The 22,132-nt window shown below is 34.0% G+C and overlaps 1 protein-coding gene across 1 annotated transcript; it reads right to left on the reverse strand.

Annotated features, from left to right (window-relative positions):
* Window positions 1-17,823: 17,823 nt before the first annotated feature.
* On the reverse strand, window positions 17,824-18,516 carry LOC124363439 (gustatory receptor for sugar taste 43a-like). Its single transcript, XM_046818689.1, has one exon. It carries the CDS (start codon window positions 18,514-18,516, stop codon window positions 17,824-17,826), a length of 693 nt encoding a protein of 230 aa, XP_046674645.1.
* Window positions 18,517-22,132: the final 3,616 nt, after the last annotated feature.

The following is a 22,132-nucleotide window of genomic DNA, read 5'->3' on the forward strand; positions in this document are numbered from 1 at the left end:
AATTAAAATTACAGTCATATTTCTTGAGATTCTCTTGCTGCATGATAGTCTCGCCCCACTGAAGGATGGGTTTTTGTGTATAAAGTTGTTCCTGTCCCGGCAGAAAGAGATTGCTTAAGGTTGTGAATTTCAGCAACCTTTGGCAACTACAATTAAAGATAACTAAAAAAAATACATGGACACTAGCAGGATACCAAAGGACCAAAAGTCTCTCGACAGCATTCACGTGGTTGCATACCTGCCATTATTCGCAGACCACGCTTCTGCCACCAAGATACGATGAAGGTTTTCAGCAGATGAGCTTCTTCATATAGTTATTCCGTGTCTAACGTGTACCTCAAACATAATATTCTCTTTTCAATGTTCCAGGGGTAACAATAGGTTTGATCCTCTTTAATGCAGGTATTACAGTGCTGAGTCTTGAATACAGATCATCAGTGTGATCGTTCCAGCAGAGGATTTGGTCCAAAATTAGGCCTATATATATATGTATATATATATATATATATATATATATATATATATATATATATATATATAACAGTATTGACTCTTTGAATCAATCAATAAGTAATGAGGAGAATGATTGAAGATCAGGAGGTCTGTTAAATTGTCTTCAAACCGTCCAAAAGCAAGATAAATTCTTTTAGCCCCAGTATTACAACAAGGTCTTTGTTTGAAGAATACTGTTTTGCCTTGTTGACTGACAAAAGTAAGAATGTTAAGATCCTCAATGGAATTGTTGCTTGTAATAAGATCCGTGGCATCAGCATATATTATTGGGTAGCTGATATCTTATATATGATACTTTTATCACCCCTGGAATTTATGTAGGTCAGCAGTAAACAAGACAAACAGAACAGGACCTATCACGGAGCCTTGTGGAACACCTCTCTTAATATCAAAGGATCTAGACCTTCCACGGGACAGAGAGGGCCCATGTTTTGTTTTAATTCAAACACGTATTATCTTCCTGTAAGATAGTTTTCGAACATTTGACAGAAGTACCTTTAAAACAATAAATTTGATTTTGTTAGCAATGAAAGTTTATGGCTGACACAGTCGAAAGCTTAACTTAAACCAAGAAACACTTGTAACTGTACTGCCTCCATTAAAGTTGTCAATTATATCTTCTAATAAGTCAATAAGGGCACTTTTGGTTGACCTGCCAGGGATAAATCCGTGTTTTCTATCTTTAAAATTGTTGTAGTTGAGGTGGTGTATGATTTTAGTCAAGACTATTTTTTCTAAAATTTTTCAAACATTTGGGACTAGAGATATGGGCCTGAAATTATGCAACCCCTTTTTGCTTCCCTGTTTATGAAGGGGATAAACTTTGGATGTTTTTAGTTTGGTTGGAAAAATCCCAGTTACAGAAGTTTATTTTAGTGAAGTTATTGTAATGAAAACTTAATTGCATGCAGTATGACTCCAATCAGTGGGATGTCTTCCATGAAATGCAGCATTGTCAAACATTCTGGGTCTTGACTCAAATGGGTTATGAGCCAGCTGTACTGGCGGCCATGTTGATTGTAGTCCCATAAGAACAATGTTAAATCTCGTGCACTTCTATGACCTTATTGTTACTACTTTTAATTGTTAAATGATGGGATGTATTTCATATTAAGGTTATGATTAATACGCATTTATGTGCTTATTGATTTTTCGATATTTTTCTACGTAATTCAGAAAAATCTTAAACACTGTGTTGTAGATGATCGCTTAAGTGTTCAGAAAGAGTATGCTCAAAAAAGCTAAACCTTTTTAAAAGACAAGTTCTTTTATAACGCTACGGTCAAAAATAAGCACGTAAACATTTATTACAGCTTGCGTTTAGAAACGAATCGCTTGGGTTTGAAATATTATTCCTCGCATGAAACGGTGAGGAATAACTATTTTGGAAGTGCCTGCGGGAGAGTTTCAAATACGTAGGCCAGAGAAATTAGAGTTCCTTTCACAAATAGTGTAGATTGTCACGTTCAAACCAACTGTCTCTGTGCAAGAATACAAACTAAAAGTAGATGATGTCATTTATATGCCCATGTCCTGTCGCTTGGCATGTATCTCAGACTGCGTACGTAATGTACAGACTGCTGGCACCGAACACACAATGGTTAGATGTGATAGCATCTCGATGCTGTCTGTATGCGACATGATATTGATTTGTCCTTGGCGTAAGATAATCTTTTAGAGATTTACGAGGGATACCGAAAACATCCAAAGCGCAAAGGAGATGACAACTTGAATGTTACTGGCTATCGAGCGATTGAGATGTATGTGTTTAGAGCTTTGCACTTCGTGAAGATATGGCAAACATAGATTTTAAAGGATAGCTCTCTCTGGTAGTAATATATCCTTTAGGCTGTGTAAGATTACTTCGTGAAAAATCCTCTTGGAATGCTGATTTGTAAATAATTTTATGTCCCACATTCCTCTTTAAGTGAAGAATCGCAAAACTTTTCCAAACATCTAAATGAATAGAACAACGTGACAACCTTCATTTTTTACGGGAGGCCGAACTCCTTTTTCCGTCCTCAAGGGCCACAGGCCTGTGCGACGATCTTATCAAACGGAATAAGATGGAGAGTCGGTACAGTACAAGGTCAATAGTACTGATTAAAAGTGCTACAGTCACAATCAGGATTTTGAACCTACACTATCTCTATTTTTGATGAGAAGTCCGATGCCTTAGACCGCTCGGAAATTGGCACTCCCACTAGTTCTTAGCAAACTTTTGGGCTTGGGTATTCCATCCGTCAATCCATCGGACTATTCCTAGATATATTAAAGAAGAGGTCACAATTATCGATACTGGAATTTATTCCTTACTTTCCCTCATTCTCCTACTGTTATCTCCTTTCGCATTTTCTCTTTTTCAGTCCAGGGCAATAAAACGCTATTTTACACTCTAACCCTTACTTATGTCAAATTTACACATTTCCATAAATTAACACATGCACAAAGGAAATATAATAGATCATGGAGCAGCTAGTATAGATTTGGGAGGAATTCATAGATTATAGATTACGTCTGAATTCAGCCCCATTAGGACTCTGCTGGCAATCTGGAACACTTGCACTTCCAGTGTCTACAGCCTGTAGGCTTTAGCGGAATGCTTTTGGTCTCACTTTTTTTTGTTTTATCACCCCTTTTCAGTTCGTCATCGAGCTGAATGGATGTGTGAAATTAATAAGAATGTGCCGTTTTGCGTTAATATGTGGAGTAGGTGTGTGAAATTGTCCTAAATATAGATTTCGTGGGATGGTGCACCGGAAAATTTAAACGTTTTATATACGAATGACATAATCAACTGCAAATGATCCATGGATTAACCAACACCGTTATCTGAACAAACACACGATAAAGCGGATACCCGTGGATAGTTCACTGATGAGCACACTGCTTCGATACGCCAATTATTGATCAATTCTATATCGAGGTGTAATCTATTTTTGGTTGGTGGAATCTTTTTTAGTTTTTAAGTAAACCATTTCAAATTATTACCCTGAAGACAGAAATTTAGCAACATTTTTCTGATCACTCCACTAGGAATTACATTTTAAAGTGAGAAATTTAGGCTGCTTTGTGTAAATGAAGTAAAATCTGCTAATAACGAAAACCGTGAAATTGTTACGGTATATACAGGAACTACAGTTTCGGAGGGTAATAATTATTTTTATCAATTTTAAATTTATCGAAATATATCATATTAGAATAAAATGTATCTTAATTAAATTACTTTCATTACTTACAAATTACTTACTCTAGTGATCTTTCTTGCAGATGTAAAAATCGTTTGTTTACTTTCAATATTCTTTCTTTCAGTCTCATTATAAGATGTTTTAAATTCTGTTTGCAATGCCTTCTCCTCATGGAATAATATAAAACATTTGTACTTTTCCTATATCCAAAGAATGCTATTTTAAAGAGCTGTAATGAACTAAAAATTGCTTACAACTAAAAAATAGTACAACTGAAAACTTATTCACCTCAGAAACAGGAAAAAACATTTAATTTATTTTTTCTAGTGAAATTTCACCTTGCATATACATAATAATAATCAATTACAATAAGAAATATACTAAAATTTAATTTTTTTTTAATCAAATTGCTTTATTATTAACTTTATATGACGTTGAAAAATTAATTCAACCATATCGAGAACAATTATGTGTATTCTTGATTTAACCAGAAGAACCAATTTGCTGTAAAACATTGATTACTTTTTTATCTCTTCGTATATCTAGACGTATTGTATATATTGACTGAATATTATACTGTACTGCGAGCAGAATTTATTGTTGAACTTTACCATGGTTTTTGTTTTTTCTCTTAGGATAAGAGACTGAGAATTTGCACTTAGTCCTAAAAGGACTTTTACGCTGCTTCCGGAGTGACGGTATATTCTGGATGGTTAAAAGTCGGGGGTAGGGGCCGCATCCTGTCGAGATCCACGAGGATGGATTTTGGGCATTAATCTCAGCTGTCTCCTTACGGATTAATCTGAGCTTTAACGCAAGTTCATACGTATGCACAAAGGCATTATTCAGTAAAAACCAATAATTGTTAGTTATGTGAAGTATGAAAGTTAGCTAGTTGGCAATACAGTAGTTCTATTTAAGAGTAGATTCATTTATAAAACTTACCTTTTTTTAAATTGTATTTTGGGGTCCCCGTATGACAAATCATGGAGGGTTTGATAACCCCCATATCTCTTTTCCCTTGAGCTTCATGATGGAGTAATACGATGCAACTGTTGAAAAACTGAGAGAGTTAAAGTCAGGAACACGAAAACTGAATATTGCTCGTGGATGTTTCCTAACGACTTATAATGGCTTTTAGATGTTTGTGTAAGATATTTGGTCTAGTGGATGTTAAGGACTGGAAGAGTTAACAAGCAAACTTTCACTGGATCGTCACGGACCACACGGCGTGGCATGACATGGCTGGTGGACGCATGCGCAACAAATTAGGGTGTCTTCTATATGAATTAAGTCCAGGAAATAACCACTCACGCACTCATCTGTGAAGGCGTGGAACACAAGAGGTGTTTTCTTCACTGAAAAACTGGCGGATTCAAAATTTTCATTCACAAAATTGTAACGTTACTGGTTTTCACGGAAATCTGAATGTTCACAAAACAGTGTTTACAAGGATATGTGCAATATTTTTGGGTGATCTTAACTTTCTAGAGGAAGTTGTGTCACCTTTATTATTTGATTATATTTGATGTTAGAACTCTCGCTTTGTCTTTATATACAGACCATATTATCCTTTTGTTTTCACCCAAACTGGTATTTGTTTCGATTTGTTTTGATTTTATGTGTTGTAAAGAATCCATAAACTAAAAAATATAAATCGTTTTAATAAATGATTAATTTGTAGCCAACTTCAGTTTCAGCAGCTGAATGAAGGGCAGTAGGAAAATATAATAGTGTAAACAACTGACAAAATAGATGCATACTTAATACTAACCAATAATTGTAAGAGTAGATCTACGGAATTAACCCGGCCCTGTGCATTCTGGTGGTTTGCGCGTTTAATAGAGCAGGTATCTGCCGAGGTAAATGAAATAAGCCCGCTCAATTAAATCTATGTTAAAAATTAAACTTTTTAAAATAAGGGTTTACAAATTTACACGCCTAAGATGCGGCTAAATATAAATCTGGTCATGTTAAATATTGCTGACTTTAAGAGCCCCATCAAGAGGAAATGCTGGATTTTTTTAACGCATATTCGAGAATAAAAGTTAAGATGGTAATTTAATAACAAATTTTAACATTACATATCTTACACAGCACTCTTGTACTTACATATCTTGTACGAAAATTGGACTTTAATTGAATTTTAATCGGGCCACAAGTTTTTGAGTTATAAGCTTTTCCTCTTTACAGTTTGGTCGCAAATCGCCAAAAAACAGTACCTTCATTCTCAGTGACATGAAAACTGAAATTGTTGTTTGTAAATAGTATGCTTTATATGTATAAACGGAGAATTAAAGAAGCTGAATTATAAATTTAACTCACGTTATTATAGCTGTACTAGTTAGATTGAGGTTTATATTCAAACTCGGGTATAAACTTGTTTGATCCGAGAGTAGGGATGAAATCATCAAGAAGAGGGAAGCTTTTTAAAGCCGATCAGCTCTGACATCGGGAGTTTTTAAAGGTCGGTTCATCACATAAATTAGAAGTTCTGAATTCTATAGACCGAGACATTCTAGAGGGTAAAGGTTTCCAGAAACCCAGGAATTTTCAGACTACGAGCTCCCAGGTGGTAGTGATTCGTAAAAATGGGAAACTCCAAGAGACCGCGAATTTCTGAAGGTAAGAGCTTCCAGATTTTTGGAGCTCTTAGAGGGAGAGGCTACCATATATCAAGAAAACTTCTAGAAGCTAGAGCTTACAAACACTAAGTGTTTAAAAAAACGAAGAGCTCCTAGAGGTCAGAGGGAGAGGCTAACATATCCAGAAAACTTCTAGAAGTTAGAGCTTACAAAAACACCACGAGCTCCTAGAGGACAAGGTTGGAACGAGGTATTCAACTTGACAGATAGTCCCGTTCTATTTTATCAATGATGAAGATGATTTAGCTCTTAGATACTAAGTGAATTCGGAAATAAGCGAAATTGTCACTACATATATTATAAACTATATCGAAAATTATTTTGTTCTTGTGGGAAGTAAGCTAAAAGTTTGTTACAAATTGTACTGAAGTAAAGTTAAACAAAATTCACGTCCGCTATTAGTTAAAATCTTTAACGGTCATAAAATTACATATTTCTTATAACAACTTATTATTTCTAAAGTAATATTTAGTGTGAGAATGGAATGGCAGTCTGGATAATGCGTATTGTTTCATTTTCCATTTCTATTTCAGAAATCTTCACTCTGTGTATGACAATTTGTATGACAAAGGACACAATGCAGGCTATACTCAAGTCCAAAATTTGTATCTTGGGAAAGGCATGTCCAAGGTGTATTGTGTTCCAAATGAGAGTAAAATGAATTTGGATAGAATTTCCGAGTATCCAGCTAAGTATCATTTTTCCATAAATCCGACAGTAACATCGTAACCGGGTTCACAGACAGAACAAGTCGCTAGGAATGGTCAACACATTTTGTCTATAAGTTTATTGAAATCCAAAACAGATTCTAACATTAACATACATTGTCTTAACGACTACTAACGATAAGATTTCATTTTAACCAGTGAAACTATGCTAATAAAACCTTTTATCACTGTAAAGATAACTGTAAGGACTTGCAACGGTCAGCTGAACTCGCAACCGCACGCGTGAGAACGTTCCTGATCCGGACGCGTGCACGTGATCTGTCTGTTCCTTGTCATTAATTTACAGTTTATAGTATATATTAGGGAAGTCACGTGGGCACTTCCGTATTAGTAACAGAGAGCACACGCAGCTCCGAGACTGCACGTCTTTTGGTCATGTAACAGCTTTTGACCATTATAAATTATCGTGTTGTGTTACTTTTATCGTTGTAAGTTTTATAAATTTCAGTTACTATGACGTGTTTTCTAATTTGTTTTAGTAGGATATCTTTTAATGCAAACAACAAAACTATAGTATTTTCTATACGTAACGTAGATATGGTGGTAATAGTTGGTTCAATGTGAATGTTGAGTTTACCTTCAGTTCACCTTCCTGTTAGTGTAACGACTGGTATTCTGACGCTGTCACAGATTTAATTTCTGGAATCAGGAGTCATGTTTGGCTGAAGGGATCAAAAACATCGGCAACGAATACTGTCAAAGAGAACTCACATAGATTACATTATGTTTTGTAGTGTTTTGTTTGGTGTCTCTGATGTCGAGCGATGCAATGAACATTTTGTTAGGTTAAGTGTTAGAGAGCTCTTCTTAGCCCTAACTTTATCTGGTAAAATAAGGCATTTTTTACTTTTTTTACCATTTTGAGCTCCAGATTCTAGGAATTAAGTCAGACATCAGCGTCAGATTCCAGACGCTGCTTTGGAAGGTGAACTGGAGCTAAACTCGACATTCACATAGCCATTTCTTTCATAATTTATTTGAAATAGTCGAGTCAACAAGTGAGATAATGTAGGTAGATGTAAGGTAGAATCACGGTTTTTCTAAATTTCTAGGTAAATAAAGAATGTTTAATTTCAAGTGAATCTACTGAGATAAATAAAAACCTTTTTAGCATAGCAGTTACAAAACATAGTACATCCGTACTGCTTGATTTGAAGTCCTGATTACTATTTTCAGACAATTTAATCTCTCTCCAGATAAGGGTTCGTCGGTAAGGTAGATGAGATAGAGCTGGAAGTTAAGAAGCGATATCAAAGTTTATGTAGAAATTATTTTAAACTGGAGTAACAACCTTGCCCCGGTCTAAATTGATATTGCTACTCGAGAAGTTGTTATCAAATACTTCTTAAGTAGTGAGAGCAGCAAACTTATAAACGAAGGGAACTTTTATTGCTGTCCCCCTGCGCAACAGCGTCTTGAAAAAAGAAATGTAAGAAACTTCTTCATCTCAAGAAGAAATTAATATTGTGCCTCTACTAGGACTAATTTACTGTGATGCAGTAAACCCTGTATAAGATAAAATATCTGATTAGACTATAGATAAAGTAGCAACAGAATTTTCAAAGGGAACGGATGTTGATAATTATCTAATAATGTTTTAAGATTTTAAACACATTTGCTAACTTTTATTCACAATTCACACATTAATGCAAACATCTTTTTATTGAATGCAGTAAACACTTATTTTATAAATTTATTTATACTAAATAAGTAATTTCAGATACAAAATATGAGGACAAAAATAACAGCTTTTTCATATACAACGTGAAATTTGATTAGTTGCATCAGGTTAAGTTAGTTAATTTACTTGAATCCCAACTGCCCAATGTGGCGATTAAAACTCTTAAACGGGATTGCCATAATGTGACTTATAAACTACACAAAAATATATAGAATAAGGAGTTTATCATTACAATATATATGAAAGGTGACCGAGGAAATACTACTAACTACAGGCCAATAGATACCACCCTCATTGACAAAACATATTAAGTACTGTACTTCTACTTAAGTTCAATTATGTACGATAACCGGAACGTGATTATTTCGTGGCCGCTTCAACGTACTTAATCCTTAAAGTTGTAAGAAAATGTTTTTATGCTTCCATCAATTCTAGCCAAGATATAGCCAAGAAGTTATATCTCTAATTATATCAGTATTCCCAAAAACGTTATAAAAAATTTATTTTTCTATAACATTCATTTTACTTTATAAAGCTCGTGAATTGAAACTTAATATGCAAGTCATGATTATGAGTAATGAATTATGTCGGCAATATTGTTTGGTACATAATAAATTATCTGAAAAAAATAATTTGGTTTACCATTGGAAGTAATTTAATACATAAATAAAAATGGAAGACACCACCGTTTCACCAAGTGGAACTTGCATGAGTGCATGGGTTTTACAATAAAAACCAGAACCAAAATTTACTGGTCAAGATAATTTTAAGAGCAAATGCAAATTCATGTTATTGACTTACCAGACGATAAATATGTAATCCTAACTTCACCAACCAACGTTATGCGTCCTCATGCTAACGTTTTAAACATGTTACAAATTTAAGAATTTTGTTAAATGTTTGTATTAAATACGTCAGTTTTCCCCCAAAACATTATTAAAAAATTATTGTTTTGTACCACAGACATTTCACTTTATAAGGTTGGTTAATTTACAAATTTGATACATATAATGATTATGAGTAATGAGGATATTTAATGATTACAACGGAAGTGAAGCAAAACGTCATTTGATATTGGGGCCCTTCAAAATTGCTTTATTGTAGCTCTAGAGCCTTCTAAAATATGATACTACTAGCTGTACATATCGTACTCTAGGGAGTATCAACCATTTGCGAAGGCGAGTAATAGCGGTTGAAATATATAACCCTATTTTGTTTGAAGTTTGTTTTTGACGATGGAAGGATTGTGAAGGAAATAGGATTTTTAAAGACTTTTGTCATAGTTCCGTGATGCAAAAATATATTTAATATCAAATTAATGGCCAACAATAGCAACAATGTAGAAAACAGCAAACAAGCGGCTGATTTATTTAACACTAATTAAAATATGTATAACACTACATGGTTTAGGTTTCATTAGTAGAAAGATCATATTAACACCGTAATTGCTAGATTTGTTTTAGGCATTTACGTTTTGCATAATTTAGGAAAGTATTGTTGTCTTGATCTCTTAAAAATGCTATTTTGGTCAGGTTTACTCAGATCTGTCATATGTTGTGAAATTATTGGAGATTGCGCCGAAAACAGACTGGAGGCATTTATACTGCAAAAAGGCATTTCAAATCATGTTCATCCTAAATTTTAGTCGTCCAGGTAACTAAAACTGCTTACTTTACCCTGTTTTGTATGTGCTGGAGATGGTTATGTACTGCTGGTCAAAGTGTACTTTCATACAAAGACGAGATATCCACCAGTATAGAGCGAGAGGCAGAGACAACTTGCGAGTACAACAGCACAGGACAGCAGCATTTGCGAATTTGTCGTTAAGTTGGAGTTAAACTGATTCATAAACTCCCTAAATGCATCATATGAACGGAAAATCCAAATCACATTCAAGCTCGATTGAATCGCCATCTGGTGGCAAATGCGTTTTACTCGGTTGCTGAGTTCATGGAGAGTCGCTGGGATGACTAATTGCTATTGACCTAAACTTATCCAAAATTTACGATCTGATGTACCTAATTGAATGATTGTGCTTGCGTGAGATGCTTGTAAGTGTGGATGGATGTAGCTGTTAGTTTAGAACTTTAACGTTTAATACCTGACGTTTCCAAAATGTATTACTGTACAAATTCAAAGCAAATTATAACGTTTAAAGAGTTTTGTTTTTAATATTTCAAAAAATATTTACATAACATACTGTACATCCGCAAGAAACATTGAATAAAGAATTAAAACATGGTTTTAAAGAATGCCATTAGTCAGTCTTAAATTACAAACACAACTTTTTTAGTAGATCAAATACTTATAATTAATACTAATATTTTCCAACGCACATTAAGCATGGTTAACTGTCTGTGACTGCCCTTGACGTATGGTGTATTGTTACTGGAAAGAAATTAGATTAGATTTGTTTCTAAGTTATAGCGGAGTATTTGCACATGGAATTACCGAAGATTCACGTAGCGGACAACGTTTTAGTAAATCTTATATAATTACCGTACTTTTAGTCATATAATTATGCAAGATGTCTAACATGACGGGGAAAGAATCTTTTAATAATAAAATTTGCATTGTTTAAATATTCAATAAGTATACATTAAAAAAACTAAACACCATTTGGATGCGTATTAATTATATCTATAAAATGAGACACCTCCATTATCACTACGATAAAACTATGGCCATATAAGTCCATGAAGGTTAAGCATTGTTCTTGTGAGAGAAAACAGAAGGTAGTTTTACCATAGCGGCTCTTATAAACGTTTAGTGCTATCAATTAAAAATGGTATAGGCGTTGCAAAACCCCCTTAAGAGAAAATTTTATATTAACACGCTAGATAGTGTAACCTACACAACACACAATACCAACCTTACAGTAGTAAATGTCCCAGCTTTCACAGTAATCACAGAGAATCCACCTCAGGACAGTTCCCGCAGCAGCAAGAAGAGATCTAAGGAAGGATCTAAGCAATAAAAGTGGCCCCAGGACGAACATAAGCAATGGTTACCGTTCCGGCTAACATTCCCACCCCAGTCTAATGGTTGGTTATTTCCAAGCTCTTGTTTCTTATACACCATTACTGACTGACAGCATTAACTTAGTTCTACCAATAAATCGTTTTTACAATCATTTGAAACTAAACATGATAATATAAGCATCTAAACTGAAATACTAAAATAGCCACTAATATTTTTTACGCAATATTATTTTATCTAATATTAATATTTATATAGTACGTTTATAGAACAATAATACACTCAGCTTCAATCTTATTAAAAGAATAAATTAGTTTTCAAATCCATCTTTAATAGTTTTTTTTCCTAATTATTCCAGTCACAGTTTATTAAGTATTTAAGTGATTGTATAGTGATTTTTTTAGTTATAACTAGTCTGAGGATAACTATGCACATTTTAATGAAAATTTTAAGTAATTTTAAGCAAAAAGCAATATTAATTTTTACATATATTTGAATGAAACTAAAATAAGAGAAAAATTTAATATACATACGTACACAAAATTACCATTGCCATAAAAATTAACCTAAATAAATAATTACATTGTAATAAAAATAATCTTTTTATTCTTAAAATCAAAATCAAGATTAGAAAATAATTTGTAATATAATGTAATTTTACTCTTTAGAGTTGTTTTAAAATACATTTCTAATAATTACTATAAGAGCCGAGTGCCTGCATAATAATCACAGAGTATGTATTATTATTTTAATAAACGCCTGTCACATTGTAATACCTTACTGTAACGCAATGCAAACCATTAGAAGCTTCTACGTATTTGAAGGCGCAAAAAATTGTCCGGGTGTCGTGTTTAGTCATAACAGTAAACTTTATAAAGATAATTATAAATGTAATTAATCTTTGTTTGAATATGTGTAGTAATAATGTGTAATGTAATAAATTAAATCTTTCAGTTATATTAACGGAGATTTAATCGCACACAGTAAATTTATAAATAGTGACGAGAATGAGATAACGCTAAATTTCTTCTAGATATTAGTTTAATGAAAACAACAATCAGAAGAGGTAAGTATAAAAACAAGGACACATCCATTTGATGCATGTCTTTAACTAGAATAATGAAAATATAAACATAACAGCCGAAAGGACAAACTTCAATTATCTATCTTGAAAGCGTAGAGACATGTGCTAACATCGTACACGTAATGGCTACCACTTTTAAATATAGAACATGAATAAAAATTGTACACACACACACACACACACACACACACACACACACACACACACACACACACACACACACACACACACACACAGTATATGTACGTATATATATATGTATGTGTATGTATGTATATGTATATATATATATGTGTGTATATATATATATATATATATATATTGTGTGTGTGTGTGTGTGTGTGTGTGTGTGTGTGTGTGTGTGTGTGTGTGTGTGTGTGTGTGTATAAAATGAATAATTATATTTTATATCAGGTGAGGTCTTACACTATGGTAGTCACTTTTGTCAATTTTAAAGGAATTCGAATGGTTCTGACTCTAAGTGTTTTATTGTTAATCTACGTTCTCAAAGTGCTCTATTTTCTGCTAGTGACTCCTTCTATACAACATAACGGCCGTTTAAAGGTTCAATATCAATATTTTTTTAATGACGCTGACGAAGTATGATTTGTGGTGTTAGATTCTTGTAAAGACCTTGAAAATGATATGCATATAGGCCTAGGTTTGCATTTAAATTTTCACGATATTCTCCACGGCCCCTTCAATGTAGCTTTATAATAGGTATTACGCGAAAAATAGTTAAGACATTCATATACAACTGTGCAAAGTTAATATATTTCATCTGCTATGGTTTATACATAAATATTAGGGTCTTTTAATTTATTTTACACACCCTTTATTTTACAACAAAAAATTAAGTAATTAAAGTTATATTTCTGACTGATATGACTGAATTGAATGACCAAATTTGTCATTTATTTAATCAACAATACATACCTTGTGTATAATAAATTATCATAAAATTCAGAATTTATTTATTAGAAGCAGAACAAGTAAATACGAGTTTTATAAAACTCGAGGGCAATAGAGAATGTATTTTTACATATTAGATAATAAAAAAAAACTGCGAAATAATAACGTTTCACAGTAATATTCACCAAAATTACATAGCCGAAACACATTCACAAAAGTAGCAAACAAAATAACAAATTTATTACGTTGATTAAAATTGAACCTGAAGAAAGTATCATTAAAGGAGTGTGTCTGTTTGGTAAGAAAGCTGAGAAATAAGTTCCATGTACAATAATAGCAACAATAAAAAAAAATCAGGAAATGGCATCACAGCTGGTAATCATTTCTATCTGCTGTTATCGAGGATTAAGGGGACAAGATAAGCCGATGATGACGGATACAATCTCTTGCAGCTGTTCTTGAGTGTTGTGCTATCTTGAACCAAATACACGGTGTTCTCGTGAAATTGCGGCGTTTAAATACTGTACCAAATTATACGCTTTTTTAAATTTGTAGTATTACCAGTTGAAATAGGGTTGTTAGCCCAAGACTTCACCTAAAGGTCTTCTGCCTCTCTTAACTAACAATATACAGCACAGCGTAACACAGATGTAACACCGACTAAGTGGAATTTTAGCGGTTTGTGGTTCCGGATTTCGATGGTCAATCTTATTTTATGCCAATATTAAGTTCAGCTCCATTTCACCATCCGCTTAACACAGCGTCTGAAATTTGCTGCTGTCACAAACTTGAATCTGGAGTTCAATTTTGTCTAAAGATATAAAAAAGTCAGTGACGAAGAAGCTCAAAGCGAACTCTTTTACATTAAGAGACACCTACACTACAAAATCAAGTGTAATATGGTTGAAGAGATATTATTTTATGTCAGTTGTGACTCCAAAGTACACGTTCAGGTAAAGATATAACGTTACACAGCCAGTATAGTATTTCAAATGGAAAAACTGACCACGAAATCATACACAAATTTGTGTGTCTTGTGTATGCTACCATTCAATCTGCCTGTCTGCAAAAATCTCGAGAATAAAATGTGCTATAGACTCGACATTTCTCATGCAACCTCAGTGAAGTCTGTTACACGACACGTGGTGTGGCGTACTCCTAGCTCGTATATTTTTACCAATATAAATGTTTGGTTATGTCCTGTTATCTGTCCCCAATCATTTTTTATACTTTGAATTGTTTCCAAGTAGTCATGGTCAGGTGAGCTCATAATATTTCTTACTCTCTCAGACATTTGTTATCAGATCCTCTTGAATTTACAGGAGTCCCCAGGTGAATACAAACGCTAGAGGGATGTTGTATATATAAAAAAACATATAATACATCAGTCGATACGTATTATTTTTTCACTCATATCCTTTTCAAGAATGCTATGTAAATCTTACTTAAAGCATATACCATTTTGTTTCTTTATTGTTTGCAAAGACAAATTTAAGCATTAGAATTGTTAAGTTTCTTTGAAACATTTCCACAAAAAGCATAAATGCAAGTTATTATAAAAATATTATCAACATAAGAATTACATTTGGAGAAATACATGAAAATGAATCAAGTAGTTAATATGCAAGGGCTTGCGTGCTACGTGACTTCCTCCTTTTTGTAACTAATATATGCAACACATTAACATTAACAGTTTCCTACCCATCGCCACGCTGTTAGTTACGCGAGACTCCTGTGTTCCAAGTGTTGTGGTGTAAGATATGCTATCTGATGATCAAGTTGTTAATATGTACAAGAGGTTGCATGACTCCCGCTCCTTGTAATCACGTCCATACCAACACTTAGCACACAGCACTTAGCACACAGCACTTAGCACACCATTCATTTATATTTAGTCATTATCTACACAGCAATACATGTGAAATGCGCGATATTATTGTAATCAATGGTGATTTGTGTGTAATTTTAGCAGCAAAACTGAAACAACCGTTTGTGGGTGCATTTTCCCGAAAATGATGAAAAAACAAAGAATATTTTTGTTTTTATTTTAAATTTCTTTTAAAGCTGTCTTCTATACTTGCTTAGTATATCGGCTGTTTACATAATTATATACATATTACTACATTTACGTTTCAACTAAAACTCTTTGTTGAAACATCACTATACCTCACATCGTGAATCTTAATAACAATATAGGTCATAATATAATAACAACCCTGTGTTTTCCAGTGCTTTAGAGTATGACATAAAAATAACACAAACTACGAATCCGCAAATGGTCTTACAACAAACAGTAGGCTGCGTCTGAATTCGACAATCGATTTGGTCTGTGTTGCCACCTATAAGGAAGACTATCGCTAAAATTATCTCCAATCAACACAACAGGTTGAAAATCGTCTAAAGTGCTTAACCTCGATATTAAGATTAACCTCATTTTATTCTTTCAATGTACTCTATACGGTGTGACATGTACGTGTACATGTTCGGAACTCGTGGGATAATTTGTACAGAGATTGGCCTTTTATAAGTTTTAGATAACTATAATTATCTTTGTTGTTATAATTTTTCTGTTATACTGTTAGTGCTGTTATTCAGTAATGTTAATTGCAGTTAATGTTTATTGCTACCGCACATTTGTAATACATTCACCAAATATAAGCTCTACTTTATACGTCAGATCTCCAGATGCCGGCTCATTGCAGACATAGAGCATTTGGAAATGATTGTAATCAATGAAATAAAATAAGTTAAATCGGTGGAATTTTGTACAAATAGGCTTCAGGGAACCTAGTGCTAACATAGAGTTAAGGCTCATGAAGTTCGAGTTAAGATTCCAGACGAATTTCCTGCAGGATGTGATTCGTGAAAACCGTCCCGGTGCATCGTTGTAAAATGTACAGAGACAGTTTTGTAACTTCAGTATAACATACTTATGTGAAGCTTACAACACACTAAGATGTTTTTTACAAGGTTTTTTTGTAATTCGTATAAAATTCTTATGCATTAAGTAATATGAAGATATGAAGGTTTTTAAATGATTACGAAGTAACACATAACTTTATGTGATTTTTAATGTTTTTGAAAAGTCAATACTTATTCGTTATTAATTCCATTATTCACAATGTTTTATCTGCTGAGTTAAAATGGGAACCGGGTATTTAAACTCGGAATTATATCCATTGATGGGTTTTAAGAATTCTTTGTGTCTGTTAAATCCCTAAATAATATGTAAATATTTACAATTTGGGCACTACAACTTTGAAGTATTAAAAATACCACAAAATAAATAATTAATCTATTTATATTTCTTTCAATTCAAGAGATTGGCAGAAGGTATCTTTACAATATAAAAAGTGTAACAAAACTCAAAAGATGTTGTTTCTTGGGATAGTCTATGAAATACATGTTTATAATTTGTCTGTCAGCATTTTTGTATTTAAAATATCCTATTTTAAAAAGTAATAAACAAAAAACAAGTATAAACAAAACATTGGAAAACTCTTTATGTTGACAGGGTCTATCATTAAGAAAGTTTGGCACAGTTTGCAAAATAAAATTTAAAAATGGGGGTTTCTTAAAATAGTACATGAAAATAGTTTTTGACGTGAAATATTAAAAAAAAGTACTGATAGTACAAGAATGTGACAAGAGTAACATTTTGTTCACTGTTATCGAAAATCCAAAAAAATCCAAAAAAATCACTGTTATACTTTAAATGGTAAAATAATACAAAAAAATAACTGATTTATTGAAAGTTTGGTTCGACTGCACATATGCTTCATAATGAAGTAAGCGTTCACCAATGACACTGTGTAAAAAATTAACACATTAAAATTACTTGTTATTATATTTTTTTAACGATAATCTTAAACGGAAGTGGAGGAAACCTCAAATCACATTTTATATTTTTTTCTAAAATGCAACCGAAACAACAACAAACAAAAGTAAAAATTAAATCGAAAATAGTTGATTCGAATAAATTACATAATTTAAAAACTCGCAACAATAGATTGCTTATTAACTTAGATACTTATTTATTTATCATAAACTGATTTACATGTCAACAAATAGTGTTCCACTGTAACATACACGTTTAGGTAACTGACTTAAAGAATTCAGGTGGAACTATTTCTAATTGAAACTGGACTAATACCACCAAATAGGTGGTCACTGCACCAGCCATCTTGATTACGGCGGAGTTTTGAAGTTGGAAAAATCCAAGTGCAGAAAATCTTGATTTACGTTTCCCTAACTGCAACAAAAGCTCTTCAAGGCGTTCCACCAGAATTGGGTCCAAACCCGTGTTGATCAACTTGCAAATCATAGGTGCCATGCCGTCGGCCAGTTCAGCCACCAGTGTGCTCGGCCGCACCAACAGAACCAGATGAGCAATGTGGGCGATAGCCAACCCTCCTAACACAGTGATAGCGGTTGACTGTCTTAGTATTACGCTGCCGATTAAGTAGTAAATACTGATCGTGATATGGACAAGCGAGGTAAAGAAGACACTCAGCAGCTGGTCTCCGTAGAAGCTGTTAGCCTGATGAACAGCGTCGCATAGCATCCAGAAGGCGCTCATGAGTGACTCAACCTCGTGGATGGTGTAGAGCCCTTTGTTGTTGTGGGGGACATTAGCGATCCTGATATAATGAGTGTTCATTGGTCGTTCCCGTCTGTTTCTTAACACTTCCTCTTTGACCCTGGCTTTTATAAAACCAAACCTTGTGGCGATACTCTGAGCTACTTGAGTGAAGTGGAGGAACAAAGATGCTTGAGAAAAAAGCATGATCAGCGGGGGAATGTAGCAAAGTGACGAAATGTAATCTTTATTGCCTAAATAGACAGATCTTTGGAAATCCAACACACCAATACCCGTAATTAGAATTGTGATTACGATAGAGACTAGTAACACTTTCGCTTTGGCGTTCACTTCCGGTACGTTTTTTCTGAAGCTTTTGATCCACCTTCTCCAGGATATCAAGAATATTGATAAACTGTTCGTGTTTCCTGGAACAGCTGATGAATATAACAACAGACATCAAGTCAAGAGAGACGAAGTCCAGAACTACAACGATGATTGAAATGTTATCAAACATTCGTAAAGGCACACCTGCAAGTTTCTTCCTGTAGTCCGTGTACAGTCCTATCTCCGTTGTCAGTACCTGTAGTATAGTTAAGACTAGGCCCCACAAGAAAACCGGAAGTGAAAATTTAAGTTTCTTCTTTCCCAGGGATGTCAAAGGGAAACCACCAAATATTTGACTAAAAATAAGCACTTCTTTAGACAAAGGTGACATTTTATATTCCATCTCGTAACTATTATCACTGGTTACTAACATTCATACTGACTCTTGCCATTTCAGTCACCAAGCGTTGACACAAAACAGGGTTTGTTTTGGCAACAAGAATCTATAAATTATATTTGAATATTTTATCAATCAATTTCAATTACTCGGGTTTTGAGAAACGCTATGAATACATTACATTACATTACATATTTTATTATGTTACTTTACTATAGAAATATTTGTATGAGCGTTATGCAGAGGTGCGTAAAAAACAAATTATCTAAATTTATCCTTTTAGCTAATTCAATATTGATCGTGGCGAAAGTAAATTATTATTCTTTAATGATTGACTTTTCACCTCGTCTATTTCTATGTCCTACCACAAATAATAACGTCTAATTTGTCATTTATTTGCAACAATATTGTTGGCACAATTGATGTATTCATTTTGAGTATGCCGTTCAATACGAATATGCTTCGTACATTTCTTAGACTATTGATGAAGTTATCGTTTTCATTGAGTAAGAATTTTATAAAGTTCTAAAATATGAAATATTGGTTTGCATTCGAGTTCTGATCGAAATATTGTTTTGTAAAAAAAGTAAATATTTGGCGTCTCTAGTCTAGGATTAACTATAAATATATTAACATTGAAATACTAAGTGTTCATCAGTACCTAAGTATGTTCTGCTAATACATATTGAACATATTTATTTTTTTCTCGCTTTTCATCCACATTCTTATCCCTAAATGTTGGATGTTATTGAATAATTCATTAACGTTCATTAATTCATCGTTTCCCACATTACCTAATTTTCAAACCATCGATATCACCTTACCCACCAAATTTAAGTCCTGTCACCCACAACGGCCGATTTGTTCGGCGAGGATCTGTAAAACACTCCAGGGGCCACGATTAACTCTTCAGAGTGTACAACAGTCACCAGCATTGGCATCGCAAATGAAACATCGCAATGCAATTGATGAGAAAACACCTCTTAATTTAGACCTCACTGGGTGGCTTTCAGGTAAACATGACTAAGCTCTTTTTTAGTGTAGGTGTGACGTCGAAAAATGAAAGAGTTTTTTTCCAACGTCTTAGTATCCGACGTTGGAAATGAAAGCGGTGGATCTCACCAGACGGACGCAAACCGCAGATGCTAGGAGGCAGGTTGCAGTATGACTGTTATAGTGCCAGATTTCAGAGGATGCACTAATTGGAAAGTGAAATGGATTACAAGAAAGGGATAGGAGTAAAACTGAGTAAGTCATTCAAAATATTTAATTTTCTTAAAGTAATTTTTTGAGTACTAATAATAAAGTTCATTTTACATCTACCATTACTTTCATTTACTATATAGCATTGAATAGTAATGACAAAAAATCTTAAATTAAAATTATTTTGTTATCATACTCAAATCAAATCAGTTCTTTATTGCTTTTAGACAATATATAACATTGTATAGCAGTCGTCATATATTCAAACAGCAAAATATACTACACACTCACACACAGTCAGACTTACATTTCAATCATTCACACTAATTCACACTATCTTTGGATCCAGATTTTAAATTTTGGTAATTTAAGATATTTTTAGATATCCCAGCGACTCATCATAAACTCCTCTAGCGAATAAAATGCTTTTGACACCAACAGGCGTTTGAGACGAGTTTGAATTGGTTTTGATTAGTTGCATTTTTTACACTTTCAGGGAGCTTGTTGATTAAGCCGACGCCAACCTGATGCGGTAAATGCTGAGATACCGCCAGTCCTTATGACTATGGACTCTAAAGTTGTCCCTGGCTCTAGTCTCATACTGATGAAAGTCCCTGCCCCGGACTAAAGTGCACTTCGATTGACAGTACAGGATCACATGAAACATGTAGAGACAGGGCAATGTCAGCAAACCTAGCTCCCTAAAAGAGTCCCTACCACGACTCTCTGTAATTCAACTTTGCAATAATTCTAATTGCCTTTTTTTGAAGCCTGAAAAACGCGTTCCATCTTGTGTTTGGCACAGCCCCCCCACAGTCTCAAGCCATACGCAAAGTGCGGATATATGAGACCGAAATATGCCGTCATTAAGACTTCAGGGGAACAGTATTTAGCTAGGCTTCGCAAGGCAAATATGCCAGAAGTAAATTCTAGCACATATATTGTTAACGTGGTCGTCCCAGGTCAGACCTTGATCAATGTACATCCCCAGGAATTTTGTGGATCCAGTTTCCTCTAAAAAGGACATCGTCCACAAATACAGCAGGTTGCCTTGCAAATTCCCTTGGTCTTAGGCAGAAATTGATGACATTTGATTTTGATTGGTTCGTTTTCAAAATTCCTGTCAGTAAAATACTGAATGCATGAAGTCAGTTCCACAAATGATGTGATTTCCAAATCTTGTGTAGTTTTTCCTTTGAAGCAAAGAGTCGTGTCGTCGGCATACTGAATCAGATCACCATGCTGGATCACTGAGTTAAGTCTACAGACGTAAACTAAAAAAAGAATTAGGCCCAAGAATAGAACCCTGAGGGACACCGTGGGCTATTTTAATTTTGCTAGAGATGACATTCGAAATCTGCACGCATTGATCTCGATTCTTAAGATAAGAAGCAAGCCACGCGTTTGGCAGACCCCGAACGCCACATTTTCGTAACTGGTGCAACAGTGTTTCATGATGCACACAGTCAAATGCTTTGGATAGGTCAAGAAATATGCTGAGCACTTGTTCTCGCCTTTCCAAGCCATCAACAAAACATTGTTCAAAAGGACTGTTTACAGCGTCAATTGTTGATCTTTTTTTCCTGAAGCCAAATTGTTCAGGATTTAGAATTTCATTGCTTTCTAGAAAGCTTTCAAGTCTTTCACAGAAAACCTTTTCAAAAATTTTGCTAAAAACTGGAAGAATTGAAATTGGACGATAATTGCTGGTTTTGCAAGGATCGTCTTTTTAAAAATCGGTATAACTTTAGCTGTTTTCAGTAGACATGGAAAAGTTGCAGATTCAAATGAAAAATTTATCAATTTTGTGAGTGGCCTCAAAATGTACCTAAAAGCAACGTTTGAGTAACCAAACTGACATCCCGTTAGCGTCACACGATTTCTTTGAATTCAACC

This window comes from Homalodisca vitripennis, chromosome 5, assembly GCF_021130785.1.
Source record: "Homalodisca vitripennis isolate AUS2020 chromosome 5, UT_GWSS_2.1, whole genome shotgun sequence".
In the NCBI taxonomy this organism is placed as follows: Eukaryota; Metazoa; Arthropoda; class Insecta; order Hemiptera; family Cicadellidae; genus Homalodisca; species Homalodisca vitripennis.

What these genes read in the sequence shown, in the direction of transcription:
- LOC124363439 (XM_046818689.1), bottom strand. Translation starts at nt 18,516, where the DNA reads ATGCTTTTTTCTCAAGCATCTTTGTTCCTCCACTTCACTCAAGTAGCT.